At 38.9% G+C, this 16,681-nt stretch overlaps 2 protein-coding genes across 4 annotated transcripts; both read right to left on the bottom strand.

The window, feature by feature from the left end:
- Positions 1-5: 5 nt before the first annotated feature.
- LOC117254012 (spindlin-1-like) lies at positions 6-7,647 on the bottom strand. Of its 3 annotated transcripts, none has more exons than XM_033621972.2 (5): positions 7,511-7,647; positions 6,751-6,792; positions 4,775-5,022; positions 4,378-4,611; positions 6-2,010 (listed from the first exon to the last, which is right to left on the bottom strand). In XM_033621972.2, exons 2-5 carry the CDS (start codon positions 6,768-6,770, stop codon positions 1,805-1,807), a joined length of 708 nt encoding a protein of 235 aa, XP_033477863.1. In that variant the 5' UTR covers positions 6,771-6,792; positions 7,511-7,647; the 3' UTR covers positions 6-1,804. The 3 variants fall into 3 exon arrangements, with proteins under 3 accessions (XP_033477863.1, XP_033477864.1, XP_078024778.1); XM_033621973.2 differs by having other exon boundaries at positions 6,751-6,789; positions 7,511-7,628; XM_078168652.1 differs by lacking the exons at positions 6,751-6,792; positions 7,511-7,647 and adding an exon at positions 5,217-5,323.
- A 2,913-nt stretch (positions 7,648-10,560) lies between these two features.
- Positions 10,561-14,836, bottom strand: LOC117253578 (serine protease 57-like). The gene is made up of 5 exons (XM_033621118.2): positions 14,690-14,836; positions 14,452-14,605; positions 11,926-12,055; positions 11,281-11,535; positions 10,561-11,120 (listed from the first exon to the last, which is right to left on the bottom strand). Exons 1-5 carry the CDS (start codon positions 14,730-14,732, stop codon positions 10,968-10,970), a joined length of 735 nt encoding a protein of 244 aa, XP_033477009.1. The 5' UTR covers positions 14,733-14,836; the 3' UTR covers positions 10,561-10,967.
- Positions 14,837-16,681: the final 1,845 nt, after the last annotated feature.

Below are 16,681 nucleotides of genomic sequence, written 5' to 3'. Positions count from 1 at the left end.
CAAACAAATGTGCAAAAATCTTTATTACTCATGACAGAATAATAACTGCTGCTACAACTTCAGAACAGGAGGTGATTTAAAGCATGAAGAAGAGCGCACAGTCATTTATAACTCCACTCTACACAACACAGAAACACCACACAGCACCAGCAGCGGTGATGCACAGTGTCAACCTCTTTTTTTTCTTTTTTTAAGTAGGTCAAACAAACGGAGCCGCTTCTGCCACACACTGTCACTTCTCTACTGTTGAAATAAAGTTTGAATACTTCCAGACACTCTGTTCAGATTATGCATGCGGAGTTTGACAGCTAAAAATAACAGTAACAGTATACCTACTGATTGACTAGTTTGCTAAGGGATACACTGAGTGACTTGAGAGGACTGAGAGGGCCAAGATCAGTTCAGCAGCTACTAACAGAGTTGGGATGAAATGCATACTGCAAGCATACATGTTTGCAAGACAAAGTTATAAAGACTAGAACCAGAGTTAGTAACTGTCAACAAACTGGCTTGTCAGTTGGTTATACCTGTTAAATATTCAGTTTATAATTAATGTAAATAAACAACCCTTTCACTAAAAGCTGGTGGTGTTCTGATGAAATATCTGTATAAATGAGAGTAACCACAAGAGGCAACATTACAAGGCATTTTACACAAGTTGTACATATTAAATACTGTCATCTGTGTGTATTGCAACAAGTTTTTTTTTATTTTTTTTCTTCATGCGTAAGATATAAAGCATTTATTCTGCCACATTTTCTCTTAAGGAAAAAGCAGTTTGGGGGAAACTATATAGCGTAGCATAACCTAAACATGTAAACTTTATACAATAAAGTGCTCCCCACAAGATCAACAGTGAGCTTTTACAACCGATGATGTGTGTAATATTTGTAGAACATTTTCATACTGCATTAAGAGCAAAACAGCACTAATATAAACCGATGGCTGCGAGACTTTCCTCAAGCTGTCAGTGTCACCACTTCCAAATGAAAACCAAAGAGCAGCCATTACACGCAATGATTCAATAAGAGCGTAAATAGTCGGAGATATAGTATGTACAATATTGCAAAATGACAAGCCGGAAGGCACTTTATGATTTGTGTGGGATCGAATTTAAATGAGAATTTAGCAAACTGCGTCCTCATCACCAGTGCAAAGGATCTGATATGATGCTAAATATGGTGCAAAGGTGCAGGAGTATATTTCCACATGAGCATAATTCATCTAAAAGGCTTTTGTAAATATCAGGGCCCCTTTCAGGTGATTCTACAATCCTGCTTTCATACATTCCTTCCAGTACTAATGCTAAAATTTGATAATACAGTTTGATAAATACAATAATTTATCTGCCTCAATGGAAGCTTTCTATCCCAAACATAATGTGTAGATCATCAGTGTCTTCAAAAGAATATTTTAAGCAGCTTTTTTAGTCACACCGGGTTTTAATTAAGATCATCACTTTAAGGACAAATCAGCGAATGTGTCAAGTACAACAATACAAATGCAGTAACAACTGCACTTCGCAGCTGTTGGGCAGTGCAATTTTTTGGACTGTCCAAACTTAAAGAATAAAGTAGAGCAGCAACAATAAAACAAGTCGACTCCACCTCCTCGAAATAGCCAAGCATAGCAGTGCTACAGTTCTGCTGTGCATATGAAAAACAGATTGCACTTTCTTCTGAACAATAAAAAGCATATTAACTATTCGACCCTGCCATGGCTTTGGATAACGGGTTATAACGATGAGTGGAACAGAAGCAGATGGCGGGAGGCTGGAGAGAGTGAGATAAAGTGTCCACTATCTCTAGGTGGTTTTCACCAAGTCATAGACATGGATATGAAAGTCATCATCGTATTTGATATAGTAGACAGAGGGCTTGGCTGGGACCTGGTAGATGACCAGGCCTGTTCTCTTCACACCCTTGTCAGTAACATACTCCACCTGTTTCCCCACCAGGCTCTCCGTCTCCTCTCCTGGCTTCCTGTCTGCTGGCAACAGGTGCTTGTTTTCTGAGGAGTGAAACATAAGCATTACATTTGAGTTAGTGCAAGCTAGTTTGAAATGTGCTCCGCCTACTTAAAATATCTTTAAGATGCTATAAAATAATGTTTGCTTTGGCATCAGAAATACACAGCCTCCTTTCTTCCTCCAGTTCTATACCTCCAATTTCACCATCACTTCAATACATTTACACATATGGAAATTAAAAACATTCTCAATACTTGTCAAGACTTTCTAGATAAGTATAAGAACCCTGTATATCTTCTATTTATCATGACTCAGTTAAAGGAATAGTGTGAAGGATTTAGTGGCATCTAGCAGTGACAATCGGCATCGAGTGGGAACAAGGCAAACTGCATGACTTGGACTTTGCGGATGACCTGGACTTTGCGGACGACCTGGCTCTGATTAGTCATACCCACGTTGCACCCCAGGAGATGACCAGCAATCTCCAAGAGCACGGAACAAAGGTTGGTCTACGGATCAGCCACAAGAAGACCAAGGCCATGATCGTCGGCCAGGATCAACACCACCCACCACTCACTCTTGGCGAGTATGACATTGAGTACATCAAGAACTTCACGTATCTTGGCAGTAACATCTCGAGTATAGGAGATGTGGAGAAAGACGTACAAATGAGAATCAGCAAAGCTGCAGGAGTGTTCCAAAGGCTCCACAACATATGGTCGTCCAGAGCTATCACTACGGCCATCAAGCTATGTCTGTATATGTCAGTGGTCATTCCAACAGTGACCTACGCCTGCGAGACGTGGATGAGGACTTCCAGCATTACCAACATGTTGGATGTCTTCCACCGACGATGCCTCAGAACCATCTTGAGGATCTCATGGTGAGACCACATCACCAATGATGAGGTGATGAGAAGGGCAGGGGTGGCGTTACTGTCTGACACGGTTTGACACGTACTCCGGCTGCCAAGAGAGACTTGTTACCCAATGGTCCAATTGGAACGGATGGAGCTAAGTCTAAGTCTAAGCAGTGACGATCACAGATTGAACCAGCTGAAACTTCTCCCGCGTACCATGTGTAAACCCCCGGTTAGTAATCCCTCAGTGTTCAGTTTTCAGGTTTTTAGTAGAAGCTTATTCGCAGAGGTCTTTTCCTCTCCAAAACAAACAGACAAGGTAATTAAAACCGGGAAAAACACTGAATAAAGTGATTTTGTGTTACAAATCGGTGTTTCTCGTATACTTTTTGGCTCGTCGCAGATGGTCCGCTAACCTAGCTACTGCTAATGCATGCTCATATTTTTCCTTTTAACTTAGGATCCAGACTTTCAGGGTTTTTTTTACTGAGAGCCAAATTATCCGAAGACTTCTCTTCCTCTCAAAACAAATGCACATGGTGATTTAAACCAGTAAAAACACTGAACAAAGCAGTTTCATGTCGACAATGTGTTTTTCTAACACTCACGATGTGAAGGGGCTACCAGCCTCGGTGGCCGACACAAAAACATGAAATGAAATGTCTGTATCTAGAGCCAGTGTTTGGTTTGTCCATTCTAGGCTACTGTAGAAACATGGAGGAGCAACATGGCAGAATGGATGAAGATAAACGGCTCAGTTTAAGGTAAAGAAAACAACGATTCTCAATTTCAGGTGATAATACATGAAAGAAAATGTACTTATTATATTCCATTTCTACTAATACATCCGCCTGAATTCTACACACTTAACATTTAATGTAATCTGTAAACTAAAAATTATCATGGACACACAGCTTTAACGGACTGAAATAACTATGTGATGCATAATGCAGTATTCAGACATTTCATTAAGAGTTCTCACTATCTGAAATACACTGGATTAGGTATTACCGTAAATGTTTATGTGTGAAAATTATTTGACTATTTACAAATCAGATGCAGCAATTTGTGCATGTTTAAACATAGCTATTACCTCTTAGGAGAGGCTCAAGAAACAGAATTCGGTGAAACCACTGAAAAGAGTCTTGGCTCTCATTATTCAACATCATGACCGTGAATATCTAATTTCCAAGAAAAACACTGCCTGATATAACTCTGTGCACTGACTTCACTTTTATGGAAAACTTAAACTCATGTCGAGGGTGTTCATGGCCGCAAGGAGTGCTCACTTTAAAATAAATAGTTATGCCTGTTTGCCACTGGGAGTCGAACCCTTTGATGAAGACAAACATCCATGACTGCTGGCAAGCTCACATGGTATCCGTGTCAAAAAAGACTTCATAGAACTCCAAAGTGGGAAAAAATTCATTTACGTCACGTTGCAGTCACTCTTGATCTTATTTATAAAGCTTTAGGACAAAATTACTGAAGGCCTAATGAAGCTGTGTGAAGCATAAATCTGTCTTGGTAACAGCAAAATCACCAGTACCTGCTTCAGGCAGAATCCTGAGGTCTCCGTCAGCATAGTCATCCCACAGCTGGTACATATAAAGTACGGGGTCCTTTTCATAAGTGATATAATACCAGTTGGTCATAATGGGAGCTCTGGAAAGGACCATGCCCCTCCACTCGTTCTTTTCTCCATCTTCCTTTTCAAACAGATGCTCCACAGCTTTGCCCACCAGCTCCTCCGCCCCTGGAGGCATCTTGATCTTGTTGTTTACTGTGGAAACAGCAGCAATGGATATAAAATATAAAATTACCCAACTGGTGCTTTACTTATTCATCACCTTCACTATATGAGAAACGTTATATCTTGGTTCATGTCAGAGTCTAAAAAGATAAATCCAGCTGGCACAGGTTAAAAGAGAGACTCGCTAACTCACCAACATTTTCTGACAAGACCTGCAGGTTCGACACTCTGTCGTCCTTAAACAGCTCGATGCCATAGACGCAGTCAAAGCCGTCATACTTCACCATGAAGAGAGAAGGGTTCACGCTGAGCCTGTCGAGCACCGTTCCCTTCCATTTGCTCTGGTTCCCCTTCTCACGCCAGTTATGCTGAATACGGACACCCAGGATGCTGTTGGGATCCGGGCTCAACGTGTCGCTCAGCTCCCCACTGCTCCGCTTTCTGGTAACACAGGATAAATATGCAGGTCTGCGTTACCACCATAAAAATCTATCTTCCTATTTTCAAGTACAGCTAATTATTTAAAGAAACAGTGTGTAAGATTGAGGGGGATATTTGCAGAGATGGAATAAACTGTAATTTGTTTTCTTTAATGTATAATCACCTGAAAATAATAATCGTTGTATTTTTGTTACCTTAAAATGATCCGTTTATATCTACATAGGGAGCGGGTCCTCATCCACAGAGTCTGCCATGTTGCTCCTCCATGTTTCTACAGTAGCCCAGAATGAACAAATCAAACACTGGTTCGAGATAGGGCTATTCATGTAGGCCATGGTTGTTAAAAGCCCTTATGCTATGAACGGTGATGGAAAAACATTAATTTTTTAATGTTAATCTACTTTATTCTGTGATTTTACCATTTTAAACAACTGGGTACATGTGATTTGGAGAGGAGGAGACCTCTGCAGATAATTCTGCCCCTGGTTAAATACTCCTGAATGTCTGGATCTGAAGTTATCAGAGAAAAAGGTGCGCAAAAGGCTAACGACCTGTCTCCAACATGCCAAACAGTGTTGGAGAAAGACAGATTTGTAACGTGAAACTGCTTTATTCAGTGTTTTAAACGCCAGGTCCATCTGTTTTAAAGCTCACAGTAAAACACTTTTTAACTCCTGAACATCTGGATCAAAAATAAGGTTAGCTCACATTAGCAGGTGCTGGGAAAGCAGGCCGTATTTGTAACATGATACTGCTTTGTTCAGTGTTTTTACAGGTTTTGATAAACTGATTGGTGATTTAGAAAAGGAGGAGACCTCTGCGGATAATTCGGTTCCTGGTAAAACCCTCCTGAACGTCTGGATCTTAAGTTATCAGAGAAAAAAGGTGCACAAAATGCTAGCGGCCTGTCTCTGACATGCCAAACAGCATTGGAGAAACACTGATTTGTAGTGTGAAACTGCTTTATTCTGTGTTTCACCAGTTTAAATCACGGGGGCCATCTGTTTTGGATTGGAGGAAACCTCTAAGGATAATTCGGCTCACAGTAAAACACTCCTGGACTGAGCATCTGGATCAGAAATAAGGTGACTGGGCCGTCTGCAACTTGCCAAACAGGGTACAACAAACACTGATTATAACATAAAACTCCTTTGTTCAGTGTTTTTACAGGTTTGAATCACCTGGTGGTTTGTTTGTTTTAGAGAGAAAGAGACCTCCGTGGATAATTTGGCTCCCATTAAAAAAAACCCTGAACATCTGGATCAAAAATGAGATGAGTCCACGTTCACTAATTGTAGAAAATTGGCAAGCAAACATTAGCAAGTGCTGGACAAGCAGGCCCTTTACCACTTCCCAAACAGGGTAGAAGAAACACGGATTTTGAAACATGAAACTGCTTTGTTCAGTGGTTTTACTGGTTTTAATAACCTTGTTTGTTTGTTTTAGAAAAGGAGGAGACCTCTGCGAATAGTTAAGCTCCTGATAAAAACCTTCTCAACAATGGACGCTACATGAATTCTAACCAGAAGTTTCAGCTGGTTGCAACCATTTAATGCCACTAAATCCCCCTTAATCTTACACACTGGACCTTTAATTCCAGAAGTGTACACCTGGATTAATCACTTAAGTCGTGTAGTTGTGATTGTAGTTTTGCTATTACATTAGATACTCAAACCACCATTAATGGCATCATGTGATGGTGTGTATAGTAGCTTTGCTTCTACATACCTGCCCCTTTTCTTGGACATGCCTCCAGAAAGTCAAAGGCTACTGATTAAGAGAGAAACAGGGCAAGGTTCAGTTAATAATGTGAGCGAGTGTGACAGCTGCCAAACTTCACATGTACTGTGTGTTACAGCATGAGGAAGGCCTCTGCTTCAGCTGAGAGGCTGGCCTGTCTGAGGAGACCTGTGACAGGCTGCAGGCTGCTCAGCACAGACTGACAGCTCCAGCAGCCAATAGATTAGCATGGTGGAATAACTTCCTGGGTATTTACTTGAACCACACAGACATGGAGGTCACAGTTTGTAATGCACAGTCCGCTGTGTAGGTTGTCGTATTTATTACACAAGTATTGCCGCAGGTAAAAAGGCCAATACAAATCTGGCTAATACAACTTAGAGAGAACACATCAGCCATTTCAGTGTATCTGACGAGTAACAGCATGTTACGTTAGCCGGTTACATTTTAGTAGAAAATAACTTGTACATTAGCAACATACGTGTAAAATATGACGAGGAGAGCCATATAAACTACGCAATAAGTCACACCACCTGTCCTGGACTACATCCAACACACCTACACCTCTCACTGTAGGTTATCAATAACCCTCGTCGGTCCTAGCTCTACCTCAATGCAGATGTTACTGTAAGATAAGTGGAGTCGGCTAGCTACATCCGCTCTGCGGTGTTGCTAACAGCAGGTAACAAACACCGTGAACACCGGGGTGTTAACGGCCTATTCTCCACTCAGTATATGTCTTCATTACCTTTACGCAGATTTCATATCAGTATTGTTCAGTTCGTCTGGCAGAGAAACGCTGCCACACACCAGCCCGCCTATGTAAATCTCGCGAAACCTGTGGAAAATGGGAGATGCGGTGAAGAGACTCAACTTCCCACCGAGCCTAGGGTTATCATGACCGCACTGAAGGACGCGACACGCGCGCAATGCACACTGGGAGTTGGTGTTTTAATGGCAGTGATATGTACTTTACGACTCTGTGCGTTACACAGGTGTTGGCTGCATGCTGCGTTCGTGTGTTTTCGGAAATAGCGTATGAATCACGTAAAAGTCCAGTTATATAATAATAACATTTATTTATATATTACCTTTCAAAACGCAGTCACAAAGTGCTGTGCAATAAAACTAAACACAATTATAACACAAGAAGAATTTTATTTTATTTTATTATTTTATTTTATTTTATTTGTATTTATTTTTATTATTGTTTTAGGACTGGTGGGGTGGGGGGGCATATTAAAGAAAAAGAAAAAAGTGTTATCTGTGTTCACTAAATTTCAGTGTACTGTACTTATAAGATGAATAAATAAATCTGATTTTAAAAAAAAAGACAAGGAGAAAAAACAAATAACATGTCATAAAATGTCATCTGGTAAAAGATAAATAAGGAAGGCCAAAGATAATAAATGGGAAATAATATCAATAAGACAGCGATAAAATAGACAGACAGCTCAAATAAAGTCAGGATATGCTTTTCGATATAAGTATGTTTTTAGGAGAGGCTTATTTTATTATTTAGAGTTAGCTATAAGCTAATTTTCATCTGTAGTCCCTGGGCAGGAAACAGAGAATGATGAGCTGCTAAAAGACACTACTGTATAAAGAAAATACAATAACAAAACAGGACATATTCATGATACTACGGCATCAGCAATAATAACAGCAAGACAACACAACAACAAATCATGGCAACAATAAAAGTAGCAACAACAGTAATACTACAACACTAAGATATGATGACAATAATTCATAGTGTTAGATCATGTGTTTGAGTTCATGTGTAATGGGTACATGAGTTGATTTTAGCCAAGATTTCATCTTAAATTATTATTATTATTATTATTATTATTGTCTTATCTCACTTGGCACTGAGTTCCAATAGTTTGTAGCTCTAATAGAGAAGACGGATCTACCAAACTCAGTAGATCTGTGCTGTACTGCACAGACGCTGCTGCTGGTTGACCTAGATGCCCTCACATTTTTTGAGTGCAGTTGTATGGACTCTTTTAAAGGTGGAGCAGCAAGATCATTAATCACTTTGTACACTAGACTAGCATCAGCAAGACACACAAAGCGGTCAAACTTAAACAAAGCCAGTGACTCAGACAGCCTTACATCCCCTTTGGTCTTCAGTCTGGACTCTGGGACAAGCAGAAGACCTCTGCCTGAGGATCTCACACTACGTAAAGGTTCATAAGGGACTAACAGGTCTGAAATGTAATCATAAAACAAACAGGAAGACAATGTAAAGAGGCTAAAAGTGGTGTGATGTGGTTGTGCTTCTTGGGTTTGGTTAAAAGTTCCTTTTAAAGAGTACAATCCTGTAATCAAAGCCATTCCCTCTGGTTTAATCCATCTTATTAGAAGTCACTTATGGTGAACAAAACATCCCACAGACTTTATTTGCATTGCTTTTGAATGGTATCAACATGTTTGACAAGAAATGTTTTAATATACATAGGCCTATTGGTCAAATTTGTTTTAGAAATAAAAACAAAATCCCCCCCAGAGGGAAATTTTACTGAAACTCACATTTGGAAGAGATTACCAGGCAATAAACATGGCTTTTAACTTACAAGAATTGTATTCCTAACAAAGTAAAAGAAGTTCATTTCAAAATTTTGCATAAAATCTATCCAGTAAATTCTATTATTTCCAGATATGACAATGTTTCGGTGGACCTGCTGATGAAACATTGATTCATTTATTTTTTCAGTGCAGAATAACAATGAAACTTCGGTCTGCTTTAAGTTCTCATGCTTTCCGTACCACGCATATCACTCATTGTTTACTTGAAAAGATATAATCTGTTACTGTGGTGATATGAGTAACACGTTTCTGAACTGTGGTGTTAACTTAGGGGAATTCTTTATTTATAAACAGAAGATCTTTGGTTCACAACCCTCTCTCCACATTTTTTTTATTGAATTTAAGTCAATATTGAACTGTTTTGGTCTTATGAACAAGATTTTTAGAATATTACAAAAAATAGTTGATGAAACCCCTGTTTGTTTGTTTGTTTGTGTGTTTGTTTGTTTGTAGGTGTTGTTTTTCTTAATTCCCATTCTTACTTTATTTATTATTTGTTCATATTTCATTGCAATTTGTTGAATAAAGTTTAAAAAAAGAAAGACATCACGACACAACCAACCACAACACATACAAAGGATTCGCTTGGACAAAAGTGTGGTCAGTGCCCCATTATTACTAATAATATCAGAGAGGTTTCATTTATTATACACAAGTTTTACCCTGCAAAACATTTTCTGAAGAAATTTAAGGATGAAATAGATATATATTGTTCTTTTAGCTCAGCCCATCCAGAAACTGTGCCCCATCTTTTGTGGCATTGTCAGTGCAAGCAGTGTGATTACACTGGGGCCCTGGGGTGGAAGGGCCTGTGGAGAAAGCAGGGCCTTGCAAGTGATTCAGATGCCACCTTGGAAATATACCTGTGTTCAGTGATTAACAATACAAAAAATAATATTATTAACTTAAAAATGGTGTGATTATTTTTGTCAGATGTTCAGTGATGATGATTGCTGGGTGATATGTATACATGCACTAACAAAACAATGACAAAGAGGCACAAAATGACAAAAAAAAAGTAAGATTACCTCAAAGAGAAGCAAAATTACTTTAAGGAGACCCAAGTAGCTACAAAAAAGACAACAAAGAGACACAAAACTACAAAAATATGCATAACTTTTTTCTGGTGCGTCACATTCGGCGTCACGGACAGGGCGGACACTGGAAAACAGGTTAGTCAACAATGGAAAGGAGCATGGAGGCCAATGAAAATGTTACAGTGGTTACTCCTTTTTTATTTCTAAAACTTTGACCCATAAAATACATTTTTCTCCAAAATTCATGATTTTATGGTGGTGTCACTGTTGGAAACATTTTTTGATACAAACAAATAACAATAAAGATTGCATGGGAACTTCTCTTAGTTTTTCATTTTAATTTTATTATTACTTTCAGCTAAGCCGACTTTTAAAGGTGCAGAATTAAAAGATTTTTTTGCCCTACCTATGAGCCCTGAAACATAATTCATCACCTCATCTTAACAGCCGCAGCACTGCATTGTTAAGCAGATATCAAACAACATAACACCACATGTTGTATGTCATGAAGAGGCTTTCCTCGAAAAGTACATCCCAATTAAGCATATTGACACAATACCATTCAATCTGATTTGCCTAATTGTTGTTCACCACATTTGTAATCCATTCCCTGAAGGATGATACACGTGTGTAGACATCAGGGGTTCTGGGGTCTCCGCATCGCCGCCCAGAGAAGGAGACGACGCCTGCTGCAGCTCCATCACACACCAACGGACCACCTGAATCCCCCTTAAACAGAAAAGGTACAAGACACTTAACAACTTTCTATACACAAGACAGTCTCACATTTTAACAGTGGAAGATGTTTAATGTCTCCAACTTGATACTCTAAAAAACTCCTTCAGACATTAGCTTCAGCACCTGGTCAGTGTCTAGTGTGTGCTCTTACCGAGCAGAAGCCTTGAAAGACGCGGGCCCCGACTCCACAAACCATAGTCCTGGGGATTGGAACGCTTCTCCATCGCCTACGACATGTCCGCTGTGGCAGGGTGGTTACGTTGACCTCCTGAAGCCTGATTGGTAAGGTGCCATTATCACCTACATCCCCCCAGCCAGCTGTGATGCACTGACTGGAAGTCCTCAGTCTGCCTGTCTTCAGAGGGATCACCTGCACTGCTTCAGTCAGCTGTGCGCTACCGTTGAGCTGCGACAACAACATTAATGGTGAAAAAATTTGTGTAGTCTTAACATCACGTATTTAGAATGGAGAATTTATTTCAGTCTGCAAATAGAAATGAGAACGCCATGTATTAATCTACAAATTCATGTAAATAAAGTCACAGCCTCTCACAGAAAATGGCTGATACTTAAATAGCACAGTGCAAAACATTACAATAAAGTAATTTAGCATAACTTAGACTCCTCTGCAGTCTGAAAAAGGTGTAGGCTGAAGCTACAGCTGATAACACCTACCCTTTTAACAGCACATCATATTTAACGGTCAACAACAGAACAAACCAAAACAGGCATAAAAGGCAAAATAGAAGCAAATCTGATATATAGTAAAATCTGTAGTAAAAAACACTGTCCTCACCTGTAGGAGCATGATATCATTTGCATGTCCGTCATAGTTGGGGTTTGGAATGGCTCTGATTGCAGTGAACTGCTGCTGGGTGGACTCATTGGCAGTCAGGGAATTAGCTCCAAGCACAACTGTGTATGGTCTATAAATCAAAACAGAATGAGTGGACGTTAGATAGGATGTCGAGGCTACGATTAATCTATCTTGACAGGAATTGTTAACATCACGACACCACCATAACCATGACCTGACACCTGTCATGAATAGTCTTTGTGAATCTTTATGACTGTTGTCATTAAGCGTCACCAGGTCAATTATGTCATTTTAAATGCAGAGTTGACAGCATTTGTCTTCATCATGCGTAGCTGTTTTTGCAAATGGCTGACACAACACAATTATAATAGTGTAACAAATATTTTCCTTGGCCTCGGTGGTACAATTTTAACTAGTTATTAAACATCATTAAGTGTTATCATACTGTCAAATGCTTTTATAACAGTGTCATGAGTCAGTTCCTTGATCTCAACTACAGTGGGACAATCATGGTCATAAAGATGTCATTGAATGTTATTATACCGCGAGATGCTTTTAAAATCCATGACAGAAACAGGGGATTTTTTACTTTGAGGGTTCCGACATATTTTCAGGACGTACATTTTGTGTTATTGGGTATTGCCTCTCAGCCTGTCTATTTATTATATCTTGCTTTTATTTTTTACTGCTTACAATCAGTGACTCAGGCGCAATATCAGTATTTTTAAACTGTGCAATATCTATACTTCCATTGTTCAATAATGTAAAATCTGTCTCTATTATATTCTGCTTCTTTCTGATGCTTCCTTATTATATTTCTTTGTGCTTTTATACAGTTTGCTTATTGTTCTGCTCTTTGTTTTTGTACAGTTTACTTACTTTAGGTATTTATATATTGCTTTGTATTTTTTTCTACTGATGTTTCCTGTTTGCACCATCCCTTTGCTGCTGTAATGTTGCAGATTTCCCCGCTGTGGGACGATTAAAGGATTATCTTATCTTATTTGTTAATGTCAAGTTGTCATAACAAAGACATTATCAACAATGTGAACTTTGCATTAATGATAGAGTTGAATTAATGACATATAAAGCAACAGTGTGTAAGATTTAGGGAGATTTAGTGGCATCTTGCAGTGAGGATTTCAGATCGCAACCAGCTGAAACTTTCCCAATTAGAATGCCTTCAGTGTTCATTGTTCAGAAGGTTTTAACCAGGAGCCAAATTATCTGCCTTAGTTGTCTGACTTAGTTAAAGGAATAGTGTGAAGGATTTAGTGGCATCTAGCAGTGACGATCACAGACTGAACCAGCTGAAACTTTCTCCATGTGTCATGCGTAAATTCCCAGTTAGTAATCCTTCAGTGTTAATTTTCCAGGTTTTTACCAGGAGCCAAATTATCTATATGTCTTTTCCTCTCCAAAACAAATGGTTCATGTAGTTAAAATTGATACTAACACTGAATAAAGCATTTTCACGTTACAGATCTATGTTTCTCGTAGTCTTTGTGGCTCGCCACAGATGGTCTGCTAACCTAGCGACTGCTAATGTGTGCTCATATTTTTCCTGATGACGTACAATCCAGACTTTTAGGGGGTTTTAACCAGGAGCCAAATTAACCACAGAGGTCTCATCCTCTCCAAAACAAACAGACCTGGTTATTTAAACTGGTAAAAACACAGAATAAAGAAGTTTAATGCTAAAAAATCAGTGTTTTTCCAACACTGTTGGTGCTGCTAACAATAGTGGCCGACACGAAAACGTCAATGGCACTATCTAGAGCCAGTGTTTGGTGTGTCCGTTCTGGGCTACTGTAGAAACATACTGGTGCAACATGGCAATCTCCATGGACAAAGACCTGCACCCTGTGTAGATATAAACATCTCATTCAAAGGTTACAAAAAAGGTTTCTCATTTTCAGGTGATCACACACTAAAGAAAACATATCTAGTATATTATATTTTATGTTTATTTCTTATTATATTTTTCCATATATCCCCCTAAATCCTACACACTGGACCTTTAATGACAGCAGTCAAACACTGATACAGATTGGTGTCATGCTAAGGTCATGTCAGCCTAATGCTTAACCCTTCAAATGAAGTGTTGCCAGATAATATTCCACATTGATCTCAGCATCCACAATGACGTTTTTCACTTAATTTTCCCATTAAATCATTCCTTTCTATTGATTTCATGATCATCTTGCAGGGACATGAAACACACAATACTTTACTACAGTGAACATTTTACTGCCTACATTTTTTTTTATCACAGAGAGCATCTCTGATTACCAAGAAAAAAAGTTTTCAGAATTGTTCCAGCGTCAACCTAGCTTCAGTTTGACTAAGACGGAAAAATAAATCTAATGTCTACTGTGACGGTTTACTTTATGGGGCAAGCAAAAAAGTCCCTGCAAGTTGATTTCTGTGCCGAGTTGACGTCAATGAAACAAATGGTTGCAGTGATTGTAGGAAAAATACAGTGATGTGTTTTTGAATGCTTACATGCGTAGCTGACAATGTGCTGCTGTGAGCACAAAGTTCTGCCTCACCAGGGCTCCCCCACAGATGTGGCGACCTCGGATTTGCAGCGAGGCCATGTAGGGGCGCGATTGTGGGGCAGCATCTCTGCCTCCGACAATATAAGTCCCATCAGCTCCTGAAACACAATGCCATCATTCATTATTTGCTTATTTTTATCCAATGCAGATGTGTATGTCTTTACTTTGTATAGATAGCTTACCACTGAGGACAAAGAGGAGCAGTAGTATGGTGATGGCTGCCATGGTCTCTGGTCAAACAAATCCACACCTTCCACTCAAGGTCTTTTAGAGAAGAAACTATCTTGCTTATTTTGTGGTCTTTATTGCTTCAGTGTATTTGCTAACAGGCTGTTCAACTTTTAGTGAAGTTGTTGGTGGGATTACAAGAAGTTTTACAAAATGTGCGGTTGCAGATTTTCAAAACAGGGTTTCATAATTCATAATTGATGCAAGCATGGCGTGGTGTTAGATTTATAGCGGCTTTAGAGATACACTCTTATAGGGCAAAGGTAAACATGTTTGGATAAATGGGAGTCCACATTGTCTTAAAAACACATTATCAAAGGCAAAAAGAAAAAAAGTGCAACATGTTTGTGGGTGTGTACTTCGTAGAAAGTTGTGGTTCAGTGTTCCTTCTTAGATTTAAATCTTGTATTTGCAGAGTTACTTCACTTTCCTCTTTTATCATTGCATCATGTTTGTGTGAAAAGCGTGCTGCAGAAAGAATGCGGTTTTGTGTAATGCAACGTACTGCAGACACGAGTTCTGCTCTAGCATGCAACTGAGTTTCTCCACTGTGTGGGTTTGAAAGTGTCATTTAAAAACTGTTTTAAATGTTCATTTTTAGACGTTAGTAACACTACTCTCAACTGAACACTAAAGTAATAAGCTTTGCATTTGTAAATTACCTTAAATATAATTTTATATCTCCTGATGAAGAATATTAACACAAGAAAAACAAAATAAATTCAATACAGTGTTTTAGATATTATGTGGGCTTTATTTGGATGAACTTAATAAGTAAAACACAGATCTTGCACCAAGGCTTTTTTGTGTGCCGCCCGAACAAACACTTCTTCGAACTGTGTGACAAACAAGCTGCCCACAGCTTTCAACCTCAGATCTGAGTGCAGATGTTCAGACACCACACAACTGAAGTGTCATCAAATCTGATATATAATCTAGATACTGTGGAACAAAGTTACGGTAATTGGGCTGACCTTTGCCCCCTTTACGCCTGCAGTGCCCCTTGGATTAAATAAATACACAAGTGTTTGTTTTTATAGTATTACTGGATGGCTACTACCATTTACAACTTCTTTTTATTTTGCCTGAATGAATGAATCATTAGTCTTTCGCTGAGGTTTTTTATTTATTTAAACTTTAAATTACCAGGAAATAGTCTAGTCCCATTGAGATTCAGAATCTCTTTTGCAAGGGAGTCCTGGCCAAGACAGCAGCATAATAGTTCCCCTAAAAACACAACAGGTTAAAACAGACAACATGAAACAAACAGTTACAAAACAGTTGGCAATTCACTTCAAGACAGTATAATCACCAGCAGCGCTCAGTAACAGGACATGTGCATTCAGTACTCAAATAGTCCTTAATCCTACTTTTAAAATGTTCCATACTTGGCAGGTAATCCATTTTACAATGTCTCTGTAACTCACACCAGGACGAGGATGTGAATACTTTAAAGGCACTTTCACCAAAGACAGGTCGTGTTCGAGGAACGACGTACATAATTTGCCCATCTGACCGAAGATTACAGCTCCTGGCGACTTTAGGAATCAATAGAGAACATAAATAAGAAGGCAAATCACACAATATGGCCTTATAAAGAAAAATGTACCAATGTTCCAATCTACGATTGTGCAAAGAAGGCCAACCAACACTCTCATACAAGCTGCAGTGATGAGTACGAAAACCAGAATCAGTTACAAATCTTAATGCTGCATGATACACTGAATCCAGCATTTTCAGAGAAGATAAATTTGCATGCATGTATAAAATGTCACCGTAGTCAAGTATTGATAGAAATGTTGCTTGTATAAGTCTTTTTCTCGCACTAAAGGAGAAACAACATTTGTTTCTGAAATAGAAACCCAACTTTACCCTGAGTTTTTTCGTAAGACACTCAAAGTGATGTTTAAAAGACAAATTTTCTTCTAAGAAAAATCCCAGATATT

The sequence above is a fragment of the Epinephelus lanceolatus genome, chromosome 6 (genome assembly GCF_041903045.1).
Source record: "Epinephelus lanceolatus isolate andai-2023 chromosome 6, ASM4190304v1, whole genome shotgun sequence".
In the NCBI taxonomy this organism is placed as follows: Eukaryota; Metazoa; Chordata; class Actinopteri; order Perciformes; family Serranidae; genus Epinephelus; species Epinephelus lanceolatus.
The sequence above is the reverse complement of the archived record's forward strand: the minus strand, read 5'-3'. Positions and strand labels throughout refer to the sequence as shown.

Coding starts and splice junctions, on each gene's coding strand:
- LOC117254012 (XM_078168652.1), bottom strand. CDS start 5,260: ATGAGGACCCGCTCCCTATGTAGATATAAACGGATCATTTTAAG. Junction 4,612..4,774: donor GGTCTTGTCAGAAAATGTTG/GTGAGTTAGCGA, acceptor CTGTTTCCACAG/TAAACAACAAGATCAAGATG. Junction 2,011..4,377: donor CAGGATTCTGCCTGAAGCAG/GTACTGGTGATT, acceptor TTCACTCCTCAG/AAAACAAGCACCTGTTGCCA.
- LOC117253578 (XM_033621118.2), bottom strand. CDS start 14,732: ATGGCAGCCATCACCATACTACTGCTCCTCTTTGTCCTCAGTG. Junction 11,536..11,925: donor ATGATATCATGCTCCTACAG/GTGAGGACAGTG, acceptor TTGTTGTCGCAG/CTCAACGGTAGCGCACAGCT. Junction 11,121..11,280: donor TCTTTCAAGGCTTCTGCTCG/GTAAGAGCACAC, acceptor TTTCTGTTTAAG/GGGGATTCAGGTGGTCCGTT.